This window comes from Falco biarmicus, chromosome Z (genome assembly GCF_023638135.1).
Source record: "Falco biarmicus isolate bFalBia1 chromosome Z, bFalBia1.pri, whole genome shotgun sequence".
NCBI lineage: Eukaryota > Metazoa > Chordata > Aves > Falconiformes > Falconidae > Falco > Falco biarmicus.
The window spans coordinates 66478890-66499049 of NC_079311.1; the positions used below are offsets into that span (position 1 = coordinate 66478890).

At 43.9% G+C, this 20160-nt stretch overlaps 1 protein-coding gene across 2 annotated transcripts in view; it reads left to right on the forward strand.

Moving 5' to 3' along the window:
• Positions 1-251: 251 nt before the first annotated feature.
• Positions 252-20160, forward strand: part of PLPP1 (phospholipid phosphatase 1) — a 67968-nt gene continuing 48059 nt past the window's right edge. Inside the window, exons 1-2 of one of the 2 annotated variants that reach the window (XM_056325457.1) lie at positions 252-546; positions 18527-18681. In XM_056325457.1, the coding sequence (XP_056181432.1) occupies positions 489-546; positions 18527-18681 (213 nt within the window). In that variant the 5' untranslated portion in view covers positions 252-488. The remainder of the gene's footprint in view (positions 547-18526; positions 18682-20160) is intronic. The other variant, XM_056325458.1, reaches the window with a different exon arrangement.

The following is a 20160-nucleotide window of genomic DNA, read 5'->3' on the forward strand; positions in this document are numbered from 1 at the left end:
GCGGGTGAGGGGCGGGGCGCGCCCTGTAGGGCCGACGGTCGGCTGGCGGCGCGGCGCCGCTCTCGCCGGGGGCGGGGCGGGCAACCGTGGGGGCGGGGCGGGCAGCCTTGGGGGCGGGGCCGCGCTGCCATTGGGCGGTCCGTGCGTGGCGTCGGAGGGCGGCCGCCGGTGGGGCGTCGCGGTGGCGGGAGGGGCGGGTGGAGGCCCCGCCGTGGGCCCGCCCCGCCCCTGCGCTCCCGCCCCCCGCGCGCCTTAAAGCCCCGGTGGGCGCCGCGGCAGCGGCAGTAGCGCAGTGCGGGTTGCAGCGGGGCGGGCTGCAGCAGCGGTGCCGGGTTCGCGGGCGCCGTCTCCTCGGAGCGCCTGGCTGTGCCGCGGCTGAGCCCCTCCCTGCCGCCCCCGCTCCGCTCCCGCTCCTCGGGCCGGGGCTGTCACCGCGCCGCGCCAGGAGGCGCCGCCACGCCTGACGCCGGGCGCCCGGCGCTGCCAGCATGTTTGACAGGACGCGGCTGCCCTTCGTGGCGCTGGACGTGGTCTGCGTGGTGCTGGGTAGGTCGGCGGGCTGGGGAGGGGGCGAGGGGCCGTCCCCGAGGCGCCGCGCTCACCTCCCCGCACGGCACCGGGCTCAACGCATGCTGGGCCGCCCTCCCTGCGGCGCCGGGCATCGCCCCGGCACGGGTCGTTCTCCAGCCCGCTCTTGGCTGCGCCTGCCTGCCGCTTCCATCGCTGCCTGCCGCCCCTCGCCCCCTCCCCTCCCGCCTCCCCCCTTCTCTTCGCCACCGCGCTCCCGCCCCTCGCCCGGAGGAATCTGGTCACTGCCGGCCCCCGCCCGCTCTCCGGGGCCGCGGGCCGGGAGGGGAAGGGTCTGGCGGGGAGGGAGGGAGCTGCTGCCGCTGGCCTGCCGGCGTGTGGAGCTTCCTTTGCTCCCCGACGCCCCGGCTGTGCCTTCCACAACCTCTTCTGCCGGCTGCGGCGGGAGCCTGCGCTGGGAGGGGAGGGCAGGTGCCCGCGGCCTGGGGCGCGTTGGTTGCCTTCGCTGGCTGCCCTGGAAGGAGGGAGGCTGGCCTGGTCCCACTGTGCGCTGGCGGACAGATGCGGTTTGGGTCGTGCGGGGTCTCGGTGACACCGGACCCGTGCCGTGGGTTGAGGCTGGGGGCGCGGCAGCGAGGGACACGCGTGGGGCCGGCGCGGTGGCCGCAGCGCTGCACGCCCCTCGCCCGGGCCGCCCGCGCCGTGGCACCTCCCCAGCGCTTCTTCCTGCCCTTTCACTCTCTGGCTCTCTTGAAAGCTGCATGGTGGCCTGCCGGCTTGCTGTAAATATGTCCCGTCACGTAAGGACCTTCACCTTCACACCGGTGTGTGTTACCCACAGTGTTAGTTACCCACCAGTGGAGGGGAAGCTTCGCTCTGCAAAGAGCTGTGGCTTCTGGGTGTTGAGACCCTGGCAAGTGTCTTCAGGATCGATCTGTACTTACTGGGTCAGTCTCGGGAAGCGTTAGTTGTGCTTCTTGGTCGAGTGAGAGCAGTACTAAATTTAAGGAATTTTCTTGTCACGTTGAGTGGGTGGTGGTCAGTCAAACGGGTCTGGCTCGTGAAGTCCCTCTTGGCTGAAGATGTATCCAGCACAGCATCAGCATGACCGTGTTCTCTAATGGGCCACGTGTTACCTTGCTAGATGCCTCAGATGGCATTGGTACCTCTAGCTAAATGGCATTAAAGAACAAAATTGTGGTGACCGATGCATTGCTCTGAATGAATGTTGTATGGGAGAGCTTTTGGGGAATGATAGCGGATCCATGTAGTAGGAGCAATTTCTATTCAGAAGTTTTACAAAGCTGTGCTGTAGCAACGCTTAAACTTCCATGCTGTCTTTATGGCCAGTGAAGCAATTTTGTCTGTCCTGATCACTGTCACTAAAAATGTATATAATCAGGCAGAAGTTTTGCACTATGCATGTACTTTGGTCTGTTTGAAGCCTATGGGCGTATTCTTGAGTAATGAAGGAAAACCAAAATGTATTAAAATTAAGACTACAGGAGGCATATGACTTGGAGTTTGTCCAGCTAAAAGAATGAGGGTTTCTCCATGCTCCTGCCCCGGGTTACTACCTGAGAGGTATTCTTGACCTTACCCTCCATCCAGTATAATATAAATTTACACACCTTCCCCCTGTTCCCGTGCAGCATTTGGTTCACTGGTGCCCTGATCTGATGCTTCAGTGTGCTGGAGGGTTGACTGACTTTATTTACCCTTGGGCTTGTTTACCTCCTACTAGTAGAGGGAAAAATGCAGGCAATGAAGTTGCTTGACACCTGCAACTTTAAACACATTGAGTTACAGGTTTGTGGTGGTTTGGCCCTGGCTGTAGGCCAGGTGCCCACCAAGCTGCTCGTGTCACTCCCTTCTTCAGCTGGATGGGGGGAGAAAATACTGTGAAAGGCTCATGGGTTGAGATCATTCACCAACTGCCATCATGCACAAAACAGACTTTACTTGGGGAAATGAGTTTAATTTATTACTAATCAAATCGGAGTAGAATAATGAGAACTAAACCCACATGTTAAAAACACCTTCCCCCCTCCCCTCTCTTCTTCCCGGGTTCAGCCTTACTCCTTGTTTCTCTGCCTCCTCCCCTGAGCACTGCAGGGGGATGGGGAATGGGGTTTGCAGTCAGTTTGCACAAGTCTCTGCTGCATCCTCCTTGCACTCTTCCCTGGCCTTAGCATGGGGTCCCTCTCATGGGAGATGGTTCTCCATGAACCCCCCCAGCGTGGGTCCCTCCCACGGGCTGCAGTCCTTCAGGAACAGGCTGCTCCAGTGTGGGTCCCCAGTGGGGTCGCAAGTCCTGCCAGCAAACCTGCTCCAGTGTTGGCTTCTCTCTCTAAGGGTCCTGCCAGGAGCCTGCTCCAGCATGGGCTTCCCATGGGTCACAGCCTCCTTTGGGCATCCACCTGCTCTGGTGTGGGGTCCTCCACGGGCTGCAGGTGGATATCTGCTCCCCTTTGGACCTCCGTGGGCTGCAGGGGGACAGCCTGCCTCACCATGGTCTTCACCACAGGCTGCACAGAAATCTGCTCCTTCTGCACTGACCTTGGTTCCTGCAGAGATGTTGCTCTCCTGTATTCCGCTTCTCTCTTCCGCTGCAATTTGTTGTGTGCGTTTTCTTTTTCTGCTTCTTAAATATGTTACCCCATATCCCCAGAGGCTCTACCACAGTCGCTGATGGGCTTGGCCTTGGCCAGTGGCAGCTCTGTCTCGGAGTGGGCTCTGTTTGATGTAGAGGAAGCTTCTAGCAGCATCTCACAGAAGCCACCCCTACAGCCCTCCCTGCTACCAAAGCCCTGCCAAGCAAACCCAACACAGTGAAACTCTAGCTGTGGCATAAATACCAAAGTGTAGGAATGGGGAAGGTATGGGATATCAGACCAAATTCTCATCTTTTTCTCCCTTGCTCCCATGTGACTGAGACCAGCCCTTAGAATAAAATAGGTCTTAAGCCTGTGTGTCTAAAGGGGGAATCTGTTTTAATTTTTTAGCTGCAAGAATAGTTTGTGTTGATTGTGGACTTTTATTTGAACTCTCACACTTTCCCCTGCCCTTCCCCCCTCATGTGCACTTTGATACCTGCTCAAATGACTGAGGTGACTGCCCAGATAAAATGACTTGCAGGTATTGATAACCTGATAACCTAGTATCTCCCCTAAAGAGACCATGAACCCTCAAAGAGAAAACTCATCTAACTGTGTCATACTGAAAGTTTAAAACTGTATACACCAGCTTCATTTGAGCACTGAACTCTGATCTTGGTGTGGTAGCCTGTTCTACCACAAAAGGGCTACTGGTAGCAGTCCCCAAGGTATCTCTTAACTGTCACTTGATAATGAGCTTGCCTTTTTTTCTTCTCCTACCTTTCCTGCCTGCACCTTCCCCATAGCAAGTGAAGATGGGGAGGAAAATTTTATTTCACTGTCTCAGCAATGTTGGATAGAAAAAAAACTTTTAAGGATGCCTCTTCAAGTTACAGGGGTCTGACTTTGACTTATCTGTAAGCTCACCGCAGTGGAAGTGGCTGACTCTGATGGTGTATGTCTGATTTAAACAGAAGCAATTTAGTCAAACTATTCTTTGTGCGGGTTCAACTCTTGCAACACAAGTTTCCAAAAGGGAAGGAAGAGGAAAAGAGCTTTACTGTGATTTTTAGTGGTTTAAATGGGTTTATTGAAAGGTCTGACAAGTGCCCAAGATGGAGCAGAGGTAACAGACTAAGAAAGAGATCAAGAAAGAGCAGGCAGCAAAGATCCCTCCCCCCTTTTATGCAGCAGTAAGCTATTAGTTCAGTTTGGTTGCCTGAAACTTGAGTCTAAGGTTGCTCTTAAGGAGCCTTAAGGAAGCTCCCTCCTTTAATCACCTGTCTACCCAGTAAGGGATGGAGAGTTCTGGGAAAGCAGTCTTTGGTGCCCTGAGAAAAAAAACCACTCAGCCTTATCAGGATGATAATTCCTCTAAATGATACTAGTGTTTCTGCTTTAAACTAATTTAATAATCTGTAATTTAAAAAAAGGAGAAGCTGCAGAAGCTGCAGATTCCTGCAGTGTCTGTCCTTAAATAGTGTGAGGAGGTGTATTTGCATGCTCTGAGTGTGTGCCCTGCTGCAGTGGTAGGGGTGTGTGTGTTGTGCAGTGCTGCAGGCAAAGCTCCCTTAACTCTGCAGTCCAGCAGACAGTGGTTGGCTTCTTCTATCACTGGAAAGCAGAATGGCCTGGACTGCAGGATTTCCTTCTCCACCATACCTTTGTTAGTTGATCTGCATTGTTTTTCTGATGGAGAAACATTTCATGTAGCATGGCACTGATGTGTAAATGGGGTGACACTTCTAGACAATAGTAAAACCATTTTTCACAGATACTGACTTGATTCTTGTGGTTTATTACACTTTCAATTTGTCATATGAATAATAACAGTTTATTTTATACTTAATTAGCTTGTGACTGATGCCTTCATTAGACATCATATATATACATACTCGGTGCTACTCTGACAGGTCTTTGTTTACTGCAGATCAGGCTCCTTCTTCATTAAGGCAGATAAACAACACTTAAAGAACAAAGTTGGGAAACCCACGATGATACTCCTGTAATCAGTGGAAGAACTACTGAATACATTTACCTTTAGATGAAGCTCCTACTAAGACTAAGTCAGGTTAAATAAGTTCTGTGGAGGTGACTGGAGCAATAAGGAAAACATTCTCTGTGATGCTAGACTTGTCCTAGGACAACTCATATTTGGGCCATGCTTGTTGTGGCTCATGTCTAACTTGAGTGCAAGGACGGAGTACAACGAATTTCTTTTAGTCCCTTGCCTGACTATCCAGTCACCTACAAGCTATTTTAAGTAATTAGGGAGTGTACTTGTCAATGTGTGATTGCTGTTGTAATGCAAGAATATGTACAACCTAAGATTAGAAGAATGGATGTCTTCTAAAGAAGTTGGCCGGCCTGTCACTGTTTTGAACTGCTCTTCTGCAATGTGTTGGAAGTAGTAAAGAATTAGTTGATTTGATCTGCTATTCTGCAGTGTGTTGGAAGTAGTAAATAATTACTTGGTTAGATTTAAAACTGCTGTAGAAGCTAGTTTGTGTATGTGTTAGGGGTTCCTCCCCTCACTATGTCCTACCCTGTGCTGGTTCAAGAAGAAAAATTTCCCTGCTGCCAAGCTGTTCTCTACCAGTGGAGCTGTCTGCTGCTTGGGTGTTGAGGCACCCTGAGCTGCAAGCAGTAGTTGTGCAAAAACGGAGGCTGGTAGGTGGCTGCTGGTATCTTTTTTTTTTTTCTTTTTTTTGGTCATGAAACTAGTTTTGTGTGTAGGGGAAGGAGAAGTTCTTCTAGTCTTTCAAACACAAGAACATGTGAACTCTGAACACAGAAATACTAAATGCTTACATCACTTTTTTTTAAGCTTACTACTCAGCCTGCTGGAATGTTGTGTGATACAGGGCAATACGCTGAACAGCAGATGTATGTGTATAGGACAGGTGAGTTTGCTGGTGCAGTATGTGACCTGGGAGAGTGAGATGCCTGGACCACTGTGTACAGCCTGTGCAAGGTTGTTGCTTTAGGTGCTGTTCTTCCCTTTTGGGAGTGTTTACTGCTTCTGTCACTGAAGGCAGCTGTCTCTGTGATGACTAAGGTATTGCTGTTCGGTCGAGGCAGGCCTCCTATGTGGGCTAGCACTTTGATTGCCCTAGTTCAAATAAAACCTCCTCCCCTATTACTTGTGACACACTGACATCTGTGTCACCATCCTTATTTTCCACACCATGTGGATGATAGATCTTTTTTCTAGTGTATGAATGCATTGTGAAGCTGTAACAGGTTCATGTGAAAAGAGTATCTTGTCTTCAAATGGCACTGTCCACCAGGTACCACAAGATGATACCCATTGACTCTCAGTTCATTGGAAACGTGGCTGTCACCTAAACGAAGGAAAATCTTCCCTCTCCTACCATGATTTCTCAAATACATCAGACGGAATACTCTAGTTGTGACTTTGTCCCTTGTTACTGTTCTTGGCAAGTCGCTCCCCCCACCCTCTGCACCATAAAGAAAGGTGCTCTACACAGAGACTCTCAGTCTTGCAAGGACACCTACAGGTTCGAACACAACTAGTTAATGAACGCTGTTCAGCATGAGTAATCTGGTTCTTGCTTTGCTAGGTACTGCTGCTAAAGTGTATCCTGTACTCTGGCTAACCCCTGTCTCAAAAATAAAAGTTCTTGCACCTTGTTTTTTACAGCACTGAGTGAATCCTAATTCACCTTCCAGTGCCTTCCCAAGAGCCAAATCTTGGAACTTGGCACTATATTCTTTTCTTTTGGAACAATAGAGAAAGATGCTTTCCAGCAGTGAGGTTCCTTACCAGTTGCTTGGGTCCTGGTGAATTTTTAACCTTAAACAGATAGGAGAGTGCTTGCAGCATGTGTGAGAGTGGTGACCTTTGCTTAAGGGAATGGAAGTGGCTTCTGATGTGTTTTCTGTAGAAAACGAAGTACCACACGACAGCTAAGTTATAGAATAGCTCATCTCCTGTAGTTGAAGAGATCCTGCCTCAACTTTATAGCTGCTTGGGTGCTTGTTGAGCCTGTGCTGACCTGGTTTTAAAGAGTTGGATAACATGAACTCGTACTGACTAAAAGCAGCTTGGTTTGAAACCCACACAGTCACTGCCATGTGGGAGGGGAAGTTAAGAGTTGACTACTGGTTGCCTGCATAGTTTTGTGTAGGAGCATTGACCAGATGCTGATGACAGGATAAAGCTGTGATAATCCTCTGTCCATGACTGTGCTGGAGGCAGGTAGCATGAAGAGGTGACCTGACTCTGGAAGGTACCTGATGACGAGTGATGACTTGAGCTTTGGAGCCTTCCCAAGTGACTTTGATTTATCCCCAACAACTGATAATGCTCTTTCCAGAATTAGTCCAGGAGACTTAGAATCGTCTTGGATGATGCGGAGGAAAAAAAGAAAGTGCCAAATAGAACTGCATAGAACCTTATTGGCAAGATAATACCACCCACAGAAGTATGGCTTTAAAAAAAACTTGGGTTCACTGGTGTTGGTTTGATTATTGCTGTATCCACTCAGCGTGGTGGTGGTGGGGCTGAAGATTGGTTCTTCTCCTTATCCTGCAAGAGAAGCTCCTCCTTCTTGGAGGAGGTAGAATCGGGTAGAATAGTTGACTGAAGGCAACTGAAAAAAGCCACAAATGCTGGAAAGTCAGACTAGCAACTCACTAGTTCTAGCCTAGTTTTGTGGCAAGAATTAAAATAATTTAAAGCTATGCTGAAGAAGCAATATTTCCTCAAGGTACTTTCTTTGATTGCTGGAATAACATAGTTGCTACTACATCAGGAAATACTAACTGGTTCTGCTGCAGCAATAGACCTCAGTCCCACCTGTGAGTAGACCCACATGCAATTTTCCAGCCAGTGATGGTGTCCTGCATTTTAGAAATTGGAAGAAAACTGTGCTACTTATATCAAGGATCTTCTGCTCATCTCTTGTTTTAACAATGGGCTGCTTATCAGTTGACCCACTTTCTGGGAAGAATTTTTCCTTTCAAAGTTATGAGACTGATGTCAGAGGCACAGAACTAAAAACTCCGTTGATAAATGTGCACTGTGTCTTTCAAACTGCTTTTGCTGGGTTTTTGGGCACGTGAATCCTTCTAGCACAGTCAGGTCCAGCTTTTAAAGTCAAGACTGCTTGTTTGTACAGAAGCTAAGAATAGACTCAACTAAGCTTCTTTAGCAGAATGTAATACAGAAAAGTAATGTTGAAACTGTCTGGTGCACTTTCTTTGTATTTAACACATTCAGTTAAACGCTCTTTCTGTTTAACATGTTCAGTTACATACAGGATTTGAAACAACCTATGCAAGAAGCATTAGTAGGTAGACTGGTCTTGCTCTCAAATAACTTGCAGGTTCTGTAACCAAGAAGCAGTCTTGACTCAGAAGCATGTTAAGATACTTCAGATTTATTTGTAGCGTACGGCAACGCAGTTTTGGCATCTCCTGTTCATGTGGCATCTTGATAGCTGCCAATAGGAAAATAAAGCTTTTTATTTTAAATTTAAAAAGCCCAAGTATGTTGGGTCCAGGCACCTGTCTTAGAATGGCTGTAAACCCTGATTCTACTAAATGAAACCAAAGGTATGCAGAGGCCATATCAAGACAGCCTTATTCCTATGATGATGCTACTGAAACAGTGGATCTTGCTAGAATTTGCCTTGATTTTAAGCAGATTTAACATTTTAAGTACTAAAAGTACTTTAGCTGCGGTCGCTAATCGTGCAGCTTTCAGAGGGGCCAAATGGGGTTTGCTTGATCTCATAAGGTAGCTTCGAGATCTTAGCTAGGCATCACTGGCAATAAAAGAAGGATCATAGTTTTTTTGTTACATGATCCTTTTCCTAGGGAAGGAGGAAGCTGTACCAAATGGGGGTTTTGCTCACTTTTTGCTTTAAGTGTAGAAGGGGTTATGTATCAAATTTCAGCATCTCTAGTAGCTTCAGTCTCTTAGAATAAGGTGGAATTTTTTTCTTCAGATTATTCTTAGTGCATTTTCATTCCTGTAACTTCGTTCTGTTGTTGCAGATCACTGTAAGCCTGTTCTGAGTCTTGGATGGTTGACTCACTGAAATGTAACAGTAGGTGTGGTATTAACTGAAACTGCAGTACTGGGATGATAATAAACATGTATGTATTGAAGTTTACCTACCTTATTTTAAAGCATCTGAAGGGCAATTGACTATGTTTACCTTAAGCTGAAGGGCCTAGTTTGGAAGCTAGTGGTGGGAAAACCTGAGAGAAAATTGTAACCAGGGAATCTTCTGATGTGAGGCAAGCTACTGGGGAGCATATATGGCCCTAAGGGGTCAAGAGGGCATTTAATGCTGATACAGAAGGGAGGCAGGGAGATCAAGCCCTACAAATGCTCCAGTCAGGAACTGTTCCCCATTACATTCCGAAGGTCATCATCTTGGCCAGTGCCCCCCTTTGGTATGTCTTGAGTGAGGTCAGTAACTCTTTGCTGACTCGGGGAAATTACTTGAGTGAGCCCATACTTGCAGTACTAGTACTTAGTTAAAATAGTCCAGGACAGTATGGTGGCTGGGTTTAATGCTAATGGAGATCCTGCAAATGGAAGTAAGGTCACTGTTGCAGCTTGCAGGCTTGGTTGTTTGTCATTCACTCTTCTTGAATCTTAAGACTCCAGTCGTCAACACTAGAAAATTAAATCTCTAGTCGTTAACATATAGAAACTAAGATCACAAATCTGATGCTTGTAACTTCTTCTGAAATGGGAAGTGACACCTGTTCTGTTACACAAGTACTGGAAGACTTTCTAGGCTGTGGTATTATTCATTATACTAGAGTACCAAAAGCCATGTATAAACTTCTTTTCAAATTCTGGTAAGAAGACTCAGGAGTATTCTGAATCAGTATAAAACAATTGCTCTAATAGCTCTAAAATACGCAGGCTATTCTCATTTTTCCTTTTAAAATTCTGCTTAATACAGAGCTTATGTTCCCAAAATGTGCTGTTGGGCACTACAGTGTAAACGTGAGTGTGCCATGAAAATAGTGATTCTGATAACTAAAAATACTCTTAAACATGATAGCATGCAGCAGTGTGTACAGTATGAAAAGACTTTCTAGTGGATGACAAAGTAGGCAAGCTTACTGAATCCCTCTGTAGCACTGCCATTGTAAGCCCTGACTTGTTTAAACAGTCTTTAACAAAAATATTGTTACGCTTCTAAGACATTGGGAAAAGAGCATTTACATACACTCCTGACAACTAATTGCCAATTATATTTCTAAAGACTGAATGGTGTAGGTTAGGTATATGTTATATAACTATATGGTATATGGTTAGGGTGTATAGCTATGTATGAAATACTCTGAAAGCCTCTTGTTGTGCATTCCCACAAAACAAAGATTAAAATGGAAAAACTATTTACAACTTCTGGAGTTTAAAAAAGCAGGGGTCTTAAACAACATTCAGAGTTGGTGTCACCTGTGGTAAAAAAAAACAAAACAAAACAATCCCTCCCTGCCTTCCCAACAGCTGACCTTGATAGTTCAATTTCTTTTGCTGTATTGTTTTCCCTGTCTGTAAGCCCAGTGCTTTAGATGGATTGTTTGTAGAAGATCTTGATCTTTGGGGGCGTGTACATGGTTTTGTATCTGTGGGCTTTTTTAATTCTCTGGACAACACAGCCAAAGCCTTTAACAGTGAGCAGAATACAGAGCACAGAGTGCAAGCAGTGATTAAATATTTAATTTCCCCTAAACAGGGAGGGTTCTAGTGGGGGAGCTTGCTCTTACTGTGGCACCAGCCAGCTGGGTTCTTCCCCCACCCTATGAGCAGCACTGCACACCAGGAGCTGCTGACTGACTTCTCCCTCTCAGGGCTCCCCTACCTGCAACCCCCCGGGCCCCGTCTTTCAGCTATTAGTCTGAGGGTCTTAAAATCCTCCTGTCAGTAATCAGGGCAACTGGCCTCTGTGCCACTGGGTGAGCTGCTAATGACTGCCAGGCAGCTGATCTGCTGTTGAACTTCAACTTTCTCTGCCCCCTGAATGGAGCAGAGCTGAGGGCACAGCCTTTGTGACCTGCAACCAGCTTGCCTGAGCTGCGTGTTTTTCAGTGCAAGTATTAGAGCAGGCTGGGATCTATTACTGTCTTGTCTCTGCAGTTTTTTATTTTATATTTGTAGTTCTGTAAATGTTCACAGGAAAGAACTGCATGGTTTTTAGACTAATAGGTACTTAGTGCTTCTAAAAGCCCATTTTTTTTTGATTGAGGTACAGGTATAAGGGAGAATACACTTCTCTGTTTTTAAACAAGAGTTGTGACCTGTTGTAATGGATTGGTAATGTAGATGACTGAACTAGCACTCCCATGTAGTACTAAATTGTTGACAGCAGAGGAACTAGAGTATGATGTAGTTCTGTTAGTAAATGACTAGGGTAGGAAATGCACTCCTCTGTGTTGAGGCTGGTCCAGCTCGAAGGACTGTTCCCTTGCATCTTGCCTCCACTACCCTTGCCCTGGGCTCCACCAGAAGTGTGAGGTGTGGTGAGGGGGGGCAGTTTAGGGATACTGTTGTCAGCTGGCCCAGGTTGCTGAGCCAGCTTCTGCTGGCTTCTCTGCTAGCCAGATCAGGGACTTGAAAACAAGTAGTGTATAGTTGCAAGTAGAATAGTGGCAGAGTTTAGAATGCAGTTTATGCTTTTAAACACATATATCCTGTTTACTGAAGCCAACAACAGCTTCTGGCATTATCAGAACAATCGGTGTGCTGGTATTAGGATATGTTGTATTCCTTGGGGTAGGGGAAGGTAAGGTGAAGTCCTTCCAAAGTGGCTAGGAGGTGAGTTGTGGACTACCCATTCATTCAGCTACTGAAAATAAATAAGAGTATTGATTTTTCTCTTGTACATACCTCACCTCTAGGTGCCAAGACTACATGCTTGCTTTTTTCTTTTTAATCTCTTCTTCCTCTTGGTAGTCTTCTGTATTCCCAGAACCTCTTGTCTAAGAGGTGTTGATTGTTTCTCTTGACTGCTCATGGAAAAAAACTTCAAGCACATCTGCTGTTCTGCAAAGAATGGTCTCTTCTACAGATGTTACCAAACTCTCTCCAACAGCATGAGGTTGACCTGTTCCAGTTTCTTGAAATCTTTCGCGTAATTCCTTACCCCAGATTGTACGCTGCAAAATGAGCAGCAAAGCAAATGTGGTTGTCCTGGCTGAAAGTAAAAGCGAATATGTGTGTATGAGTGGGAAAACGTAAATATTCCAATTTTCCTTTGTCATCAGTAGTAACTACCAGCTGTATAGGCTCAGCCCACAATGATGGCTTTTACTTTTCTGTGGGGTTATGTAACAGCATCATCTCTCTAATAAGAATGTAAACTATGAAAAGAACCTTTTCCTTAAATGAGGAGCCTTTAGCTGAAGAACTGATCTGTTTTCAGGCTGTGATTTGCTGTGTTTTATGGAGATTATTTCTCAGATACAGCCCACAATTCCTGTTCAGCACCCCCTAGCTTAACTGTAGATTGTGTATTTCCTCACAAAAGCCAAAGATTACTTTCTGTCAGTACAGCAAGTGCAGAACATACTCATCCTATTTTTCAGGATAACTGTGGAGAAACAGAAAAATTCTTTTCAGTCCCTTGTTAGTCTAGTACAGTTTCTCCTAATTAGCACTTGTGAGTTCAGTACAGCATGAGGAAGAAGTTTTGGTTAATGATGAAGCTAGAATATTCTCATTTGCCATATTTGCCCTTAAGGGTAACAGCCTTTCTCCCAGTTTCTAGATATTAACTTGTTTAAATGAGAACTTCCTGATTGAGGACCAGGTAGGAGTCTTGTGTGTCTTGGAGAACTTGGGAAAACCAGTTCAGCACAAGTTTTTAAGATGGCACAGGGCCTCAAATGAAGATTCCGTGCTTCCACAGATAAGAAGGCCTATTTGTTTAACTAAAGGATGTTTTTAAAAAAACAAACCTATCCAACAACAGTGCATTCCTTTGAACTACCTTTAACTGTGCAGGAGAAAGCACCACTGCCCAGGAAACGATTTTATGAGGTGCTTAAGCTGTTCTGAGACTATGGACAGTCTGTCTTTGTTTTCCTTTCTTCCACACCCTTGGATACATGTTCCTATTCTGTCCTTTAAGCCAGCTCTAACAGTCACACACGCATTTGGCTAGGTGAGCAAGTGCTCCCTAAAAACCTGTGTTGTGTGGGCATGGGCTTTTGTTGTTTTTGGACAGGTGGTATGAAAGGCTAGTGCTGTGGCAGGGAAGGGGGATAGCCATGGCTGGCCACAGGTGGGAGGAGGGTAGGACAGGACAAACTGTGTCCATAGACTTAATTAGGAAAACATTCCCAAATTTTAACTAGGACGTAGACAGTATTTTCAGTTCTGGAAGCTACCTCCTGCTGAACAATATTCTCTGCTGGTCTTAAGTATAGTAACTACCAGCTGTAAAAGGGGCTAATTCAACTATAAATACTGATACTGCTCCTGAACAGGAGGAAAGTCATGCAGCTTGCTGTTAAAGCCAAATGGACACCTGCATATCAGAATCCAACTCCTTATGTCTCTAAACTTCAGTTCCAGGTGTGATAAATGGCACAAATCGGAACAGTGCAGTGCCTACATTTTGTAGAACAACATGGTTTGTTACCCAGCATGTCCATTTGTAGGGTAAGCTGTGGAACTTAAATGATTTTTAATATTAAAAAAATAATTAAATATATAAAATTGAACTATATTGTCTTTTAAGTCTTTATCCTTACCTCCACCCTCCTTTTTTTTTTTTCCCCTTCCTTTTGCCAAAGGAAGACTTCGCCTCCCCCTTCCTTTGGGTATTGTTTTTTCTTGGCATTCCCTTTCTGTGGGTGGAGACCCATTCTCACAGTGGCTTCCTCCCTTCTCTCCCAGCCTGGACTTCCCTTCCTTCCTTACAGGTTTTTGTGTCATGCTGTGCTGCCCAGCCAGATGTGATTAAACAAAAGTTCCCTGAAGACTATTGATACTACTGTGAATTATCCATAGGTTTTCAATGAAAACTGTGCTACAACTGGCTTGAACCTACAGATTAGAGGTTGGAAACTTGTTGTGAACTCATAGCCCTATGTAATGGTTTCAGCTAGTTTAGCTTCCATGGGTCATTCTCTTCTTAAGAGTTCTAGCCAAAAACTTAAAGCTGTTTATTCCCTGCTCAGTAATTCAAATACTAGTCTCGCCTCTCTCCTTTCCCTCTGTCCTGTGTGCTTTTTATTCTTATGCGTGTGTATGAAGCTTTTTCACCTTACCTTCATAGGCAAAGGCTTCAAATCTCTGCAGTCTCTCTTCCTGTTCCAACTTTGTTGCTGTAGCTCTCAGGGTTAGCCAGAGTCTGTCTGCGTGAGCATTGTAGAAGTGCCTCCCAGCGTTTTATGAAGTCTTGGGTGGGCCAGTTCCAGAGCGCTTAAGTGATCACGTTGTTTTCCCTGTATAAAGGGGAAAGAAACCAGACCTGGTTCTTGCTACTATGTAGTAAAACAGCCCAGAACCTGTTGGCCGCCAGTCCTCGACAAGATCAGTTAGACTAATTTAACAGAAAACAACCCCCAATTCTGAATCTGAAGCATGGCAGGAACAGTCTTTTACCACTGGAGGTAATTCTTTAGAAGGATATGAATAACAGCTGAGCCCTTATGATCCCTTCAGGTATAAAATTGCCTAGATAGAAGAGCACCCTCAGAGCCTACTGCTGCTACTTACTGGCAAGGTTACAAAGGAAGAGGAGGCACACTGTGAAGAGGACAAAGCAAGAGAGCTGATCTGCGAGATTGCCTTTTAGCCTTGTAATCTTTCCCATAGATCTTTCTTGCTCTGTCCTCCAGTTTGTAGAGGCTAATGAAGCTGAACAGATAGCATTCCTCAGAAGTTCACATGCTTGAGAAGGTCGTGGGGGTGCTTGGGCACCTGTGGTGGGGATACAGGCTTGTTATGTACCTTACTTAGTGTTTTCTGTTGGTGTGTGGTTTTTTCCCTGCTCTTTCTTCTATAGTGAAAATTTCAGGACTGTTGCTTACATGTACTAAGTATTGACTCCCTCCACAATGAGCAATGGTGAAAATGTTACTACTTGGTTTTGGGGCGGGTTAACATTCAACTAAATGCCACTTCACCAAGTTGTCTATTCCGCTGCTGGCAAGCAGTGCATCATTTAGATTGCAGTAGGAATTCTAACAGAAATGTAAAAAATGGAAGTGGGCATTTAGTGTAAAATGTAGCCAACTTCCAGTTTCTTGTATTCTTTACTACGGGCTATACAAATTAATTTTGCAGTTACTTTTGTGAAACTCTCCTTGTCTGACCCTTATTTGCTGTTTTTCCTCTTCCCCCTCCCCTTCCCAGAATTACTTAGCTGAAAATAAAAACATGTTTCTTAATTCCAACTCCAGATCACACAGTTTTAAGGTACTTTAACTACTGCATAATGCAGTCGGTCAGTTCAGTCTCATTTAAAGGTGCATCCTTCTCTTTCAATGAAACAGATACAGAAAGGAACAAAAATGAAGTATTTAAATGTATAGCACCAGAAAAATTTGGATAACTGCAGGTTATTTGAGTTCTCACAAACTATTTTTTATAAACAAATTTAGCATAAAGAAGACTTTAATGAGAAGAAAGCAAAACTTAAATTAAATCTTGAGTTCCTTTCCTCTTTGTTTAATGCAAACTGAAGTGCATAACACTGTCAAGGAATTCTCCCTAATTTCTCAAGCTTCTGTCTTAACTAGGTTACAGAATAAGTAATTCCCTCTGCTGCAGTTAGACAAATAATAATAATAAAAAAAGCCCTTCATATAAAAACATTGTTTTGCTGGTAGCCTTAAAACATTGCTTGTCAAACTGGTTGCTTTCTCTTTTTTCATGTACACTCATGTAACAGTGCTCTTCCAGTTTCTAAAGAGGTCTCCCCTTGAAAAAAAATGCATGACCCATGACTGTAAACCTCTGTAATCTGGTGGCAAGAAACTTCTGGAATTTTTGAACTAAGAACTCTGTCAGGTTTTCAAGTGAACTGCTGGACTGTTTCCTAGTTTCTGAAACTGGAGCACCTGGAGAACATATTTCAGCAGCTGGTAAAAATGAAATGGCCCATCCTAATGAAGTTAAACCCAGAAACAAACCCAAAGCAAACCACCTCAAAATATTACTGTAAAAACCAAGCAGTATTGTCTAAAAAAGGTTGAGCTGTAAGGTTGAAAATGTAATTGAACAAAACAGAAAAATTCTTGGTATTGAGTTGTAGTAGCTTTTCTGGAAAATGGGTATTTGTCTGAACTAGCCAGCTTTTGCAAAACATTGGCTGCTGCTTAAATTAACCATGAGGATGTGGTATTTCTGCATGTGAAAATCTGGTGACCTGTTTGAGAAGGTAGGATTGTATCAAATAGGTAATGCATTTGCCACTCCATCATCCTGATGCTGAGTATGCAATAGCAGAGGAAAAAGACAGGAAACATGGGCTCTGACTTAAGTTAGTGGAATCTTGCCATGGCCTTGAGTGGAGCTGAAAATTGGCTCCAGACATGTGAACATACAGCAGTGTCCTTTGATCCAAGTGAACTTTCTTAGTTCTTCCAGTGTGGCCCCCTTCAGATTTGCAGGGCTGCAATTCTGTTTCAGCTACTTCTGCCATCTGTATTCTGCAAGGTCTAGCTCTTAAGAGCAGAGAGACCTTTGAGATGCAGTTGATTCAAAGGTATACCATCCTACTTAATGAAAAACTTTGTGCTTAAACAGCACAGCACCATTTGCATTTCTGTTCAGATCTGCTATATGGGATTATAAGCATCTGCTAAAGTGCTTTGCTGCATCAGCATCCCCATCTGCATCAATTGTTAAAGTGTGGATGGTCCTTTTGGATTTCTGATGTTTTATGGAAAAAATTCCTCTGTTCCATACAAGGCTTTAAATTCCTGCCAAACTGCCTTCTGTGACCATAGCAATTTTCTCAAGAGGAGCTGGGGTGCTACCAAGCACACACGCAGTTTCGGTATGCACTCCATGAGCTTTTGCACTGCAAGTCAGGAGCCCAAAGAAGGAGCCAGAATTTATCACTGTTGCTAGTGTTTCACTCTTGATGTCTTTTCTTCTAATGAAGCATGTGGGAATAAGCTTATTTAAAACCACTTTAAATGACTTGTTCGATAATAATTTTAACAGGTGTCACCAGAAATCAAAGCAATCTCATCACATGAGCATCTCTGAAATGTTTTTTGGTCTCAATACAGCAGTTTACATCATGAGTAGTTTTCTACTTCAATAATTGCACTTAGCATCTAATCAGGTATACCATGACTGTATGCAGAATTGCATATTACATGGATGTTGGGGGAAAAATACAAAGTTTAGTTTCCCCTTCACCTTGTTTTAAACCAAAACCTACTTTTTGTGTTTTGTTTAGGGAATTTTGCAATTCCTACAGCATTGCCCAATTTATCTATTGTCAATCTATTACTTATTCAGGGGATCAAACTAAAGAGGGGGGGATGAGAAAGTAGAGTAAAATGACAAACCTGAGTTTCCTGAGGTCACTACTCCTGCAAATTCTATTCCCTAGCTGATTCTTGTCAGAAATAAGTTAGATCTGAATGTAAGTGTCAGAGATTTTGATGGCCTCTTTGGCATGACTGCCAGTAGCGTGGAAGTCAACTAGTAAGAGAGGGAATAGGTAATGTCACACAATGCAAGGTCAGAGTACCTAAGTCTCAGTAAATAACTTTTATAATTATTATATTATATAATTGTACATAATATGTTAATTTTCATGCAGAAATATTCCAAACTGTACAAACACTGTAAACGCAGCTCTTAAAGTAGAACACTTGTTTCCCATTAGTGTCTGCAGTTCTCTTGGTCCCCTTATCTGCATGAAAACTACTTGCATGAAATCTTTAACTCCCTAACTATGACAAAACCTGTATGTATTTTTGTCTTGTTCTCTTTAAACATTGATCAGATTATAGTGTATAGACAAGGCTGGAAATTCAGAATCAAGCTAATGTCATGGGGTGCTGGTGAAGGAGAGGGCACAGAAGGCAGCCTGCCCTCAGCTACTCAGTCTGTGAGTGGCAAGTGCTTTCCTTGGATGTAATCATGATTCAGTGTGTGGCAACACACCTTGCTGATGAAAGGACTCTGAACTCTGTAATTTCTTAACTTTTGTACCTGGTGGGTAACCTCAGAGTCCTTCTGAAGTAGACTTCTGAAAGAGATAGATGTCTATAAACAGCATTTGGTAAGTGTGTGCATTGCATGATACTTAGGAAATTTGAGTTTTGCATGTTTGGTAGCTTCCTCCATGCATGTTTAAAAATGATTTTTTTTTTTGATTTAACTACATGTATTTTTTGTTTTTGTTTTTGTTTTGTTTTCCTTCCCCCAACAGCTGGCTTACCCCTTGGTGTTCTAAACTTGGCCAAAATAAAACCGTATCAGAGAGGCTTTTTCTGTAATGATGACAGCATCAAGTATCCGTTCCATGACAGTACCATCACATCCACTGTCCTCTACACAGTGGGGTTCACCCTGCCAATTTTCTCTGTAAGTAGCTAATATATAGGTAGCTTTGGTGATGGGAGTAAAATGTATGCCTTCCAAGAGTTCAGCACTGTGACTGTGAGTTGAAGATAGTCTTTATAAGGCAAAATCCCATGTATGTATAGTTATATGCATGCGAATGGTGCTGTTGCTACTTTTTGTTTGCACAGAAAATCTGGAACTAATCTCTGACTGCTAGTATTGCTAATCTCATTTGCTTTAGAAGCAGAAAAAAATGGAGAAAGGATGTAAACTGTATTAGCTAGTCCAGGCTTTTTTTTTTTCATGGGGGAGAAGATTACTACAGGCTTCCAAAAATGCTATGGAATATATACACATCTTGTTCAGAATGGATTAGTATGATAACTTAAACACTTGTGATGTTAAAAAACTTCCATTGTAGTGGAATGCTCAAACCTAGAGCTAGTGACTATTGCTTCCATATACTTTCTACAGCAGTAAGTCTTAATTTGGACTCTGGGCTTTCATAGGTTTTTATTTTTGAAGTGATGGCTTTTTAAACCCTTCAACATGGGATACAAAGGCTGAAAACCTAGTTTCTTGTAGAAAAGAAGCTCAGTGTTTTCAAGGCCACATGATTTTTACAAAGAACAATTTAACTCTTCAGTAGGTTTTTCTAACAATATCTTATGCCTGATTGTATGCAAGTCCAGTAAGGCGTGAGCTGGTTTAGAGTACCAAGATTTAACTATTCAGAATAGTCTTGAACCTCAAACTACATATCTTGTTTCTGCCTGCAGTGGTTGACCAAACCATATTAGAGATCGTTGTGATCTTTGGTCTTCTGATGCATGTATATGCTAAATTAACCAGTAAGAAGTATGTATTCTTGGTTTAAGGGTGGAACCAGTAATTTAAAAAGGGTAATCGGGAATATGTGGAACTCTACATGTATTACTGTAGTTTTCCCTTAAATGCTTATTTATTAAAGCTTGCATTTGTCCTATGCAATAAATAGAATGGTTGTTCCCACTAGCATAGTTTCACTTTTGAGGAAGATAGTCTGAAGTTTGTCATTTTGACATGTACTGACATATCTTCAGCATAACTTCAGGAAACTGCTTTTCTGGTAGGGTTTGTGTGTACCTTAATATGTGCACAGGTGAACTAGCAGTTGCAGCTCTGTGCAATTTTGGACTTATACAGTTGCAAGTAGATAATCTGAATTGCTCAATTTGTTTTAATTTGCCATTTTTTGATTTGAAGAAGTTGTTTCTGTAATAATAAGTCAATTAAGAGTGCATTTTTTTCTGTCTCTAAAGCAGTGGAGAAACATCTGACTTGCAGCTAATTCACTTAAAAGTATAAACATCTAAGGAGTGGTATGGACAGCTATTGTAACTTTTAACAGCCAAGGTATCTAAAAACTGTAACTTAAGAATTAGACTTGTCAGTGATTCCAGTCTCTCCTACTTCTGTAGGATTCACATAGTGAATTTTTATTGCCTGTGTCTGTGCAAG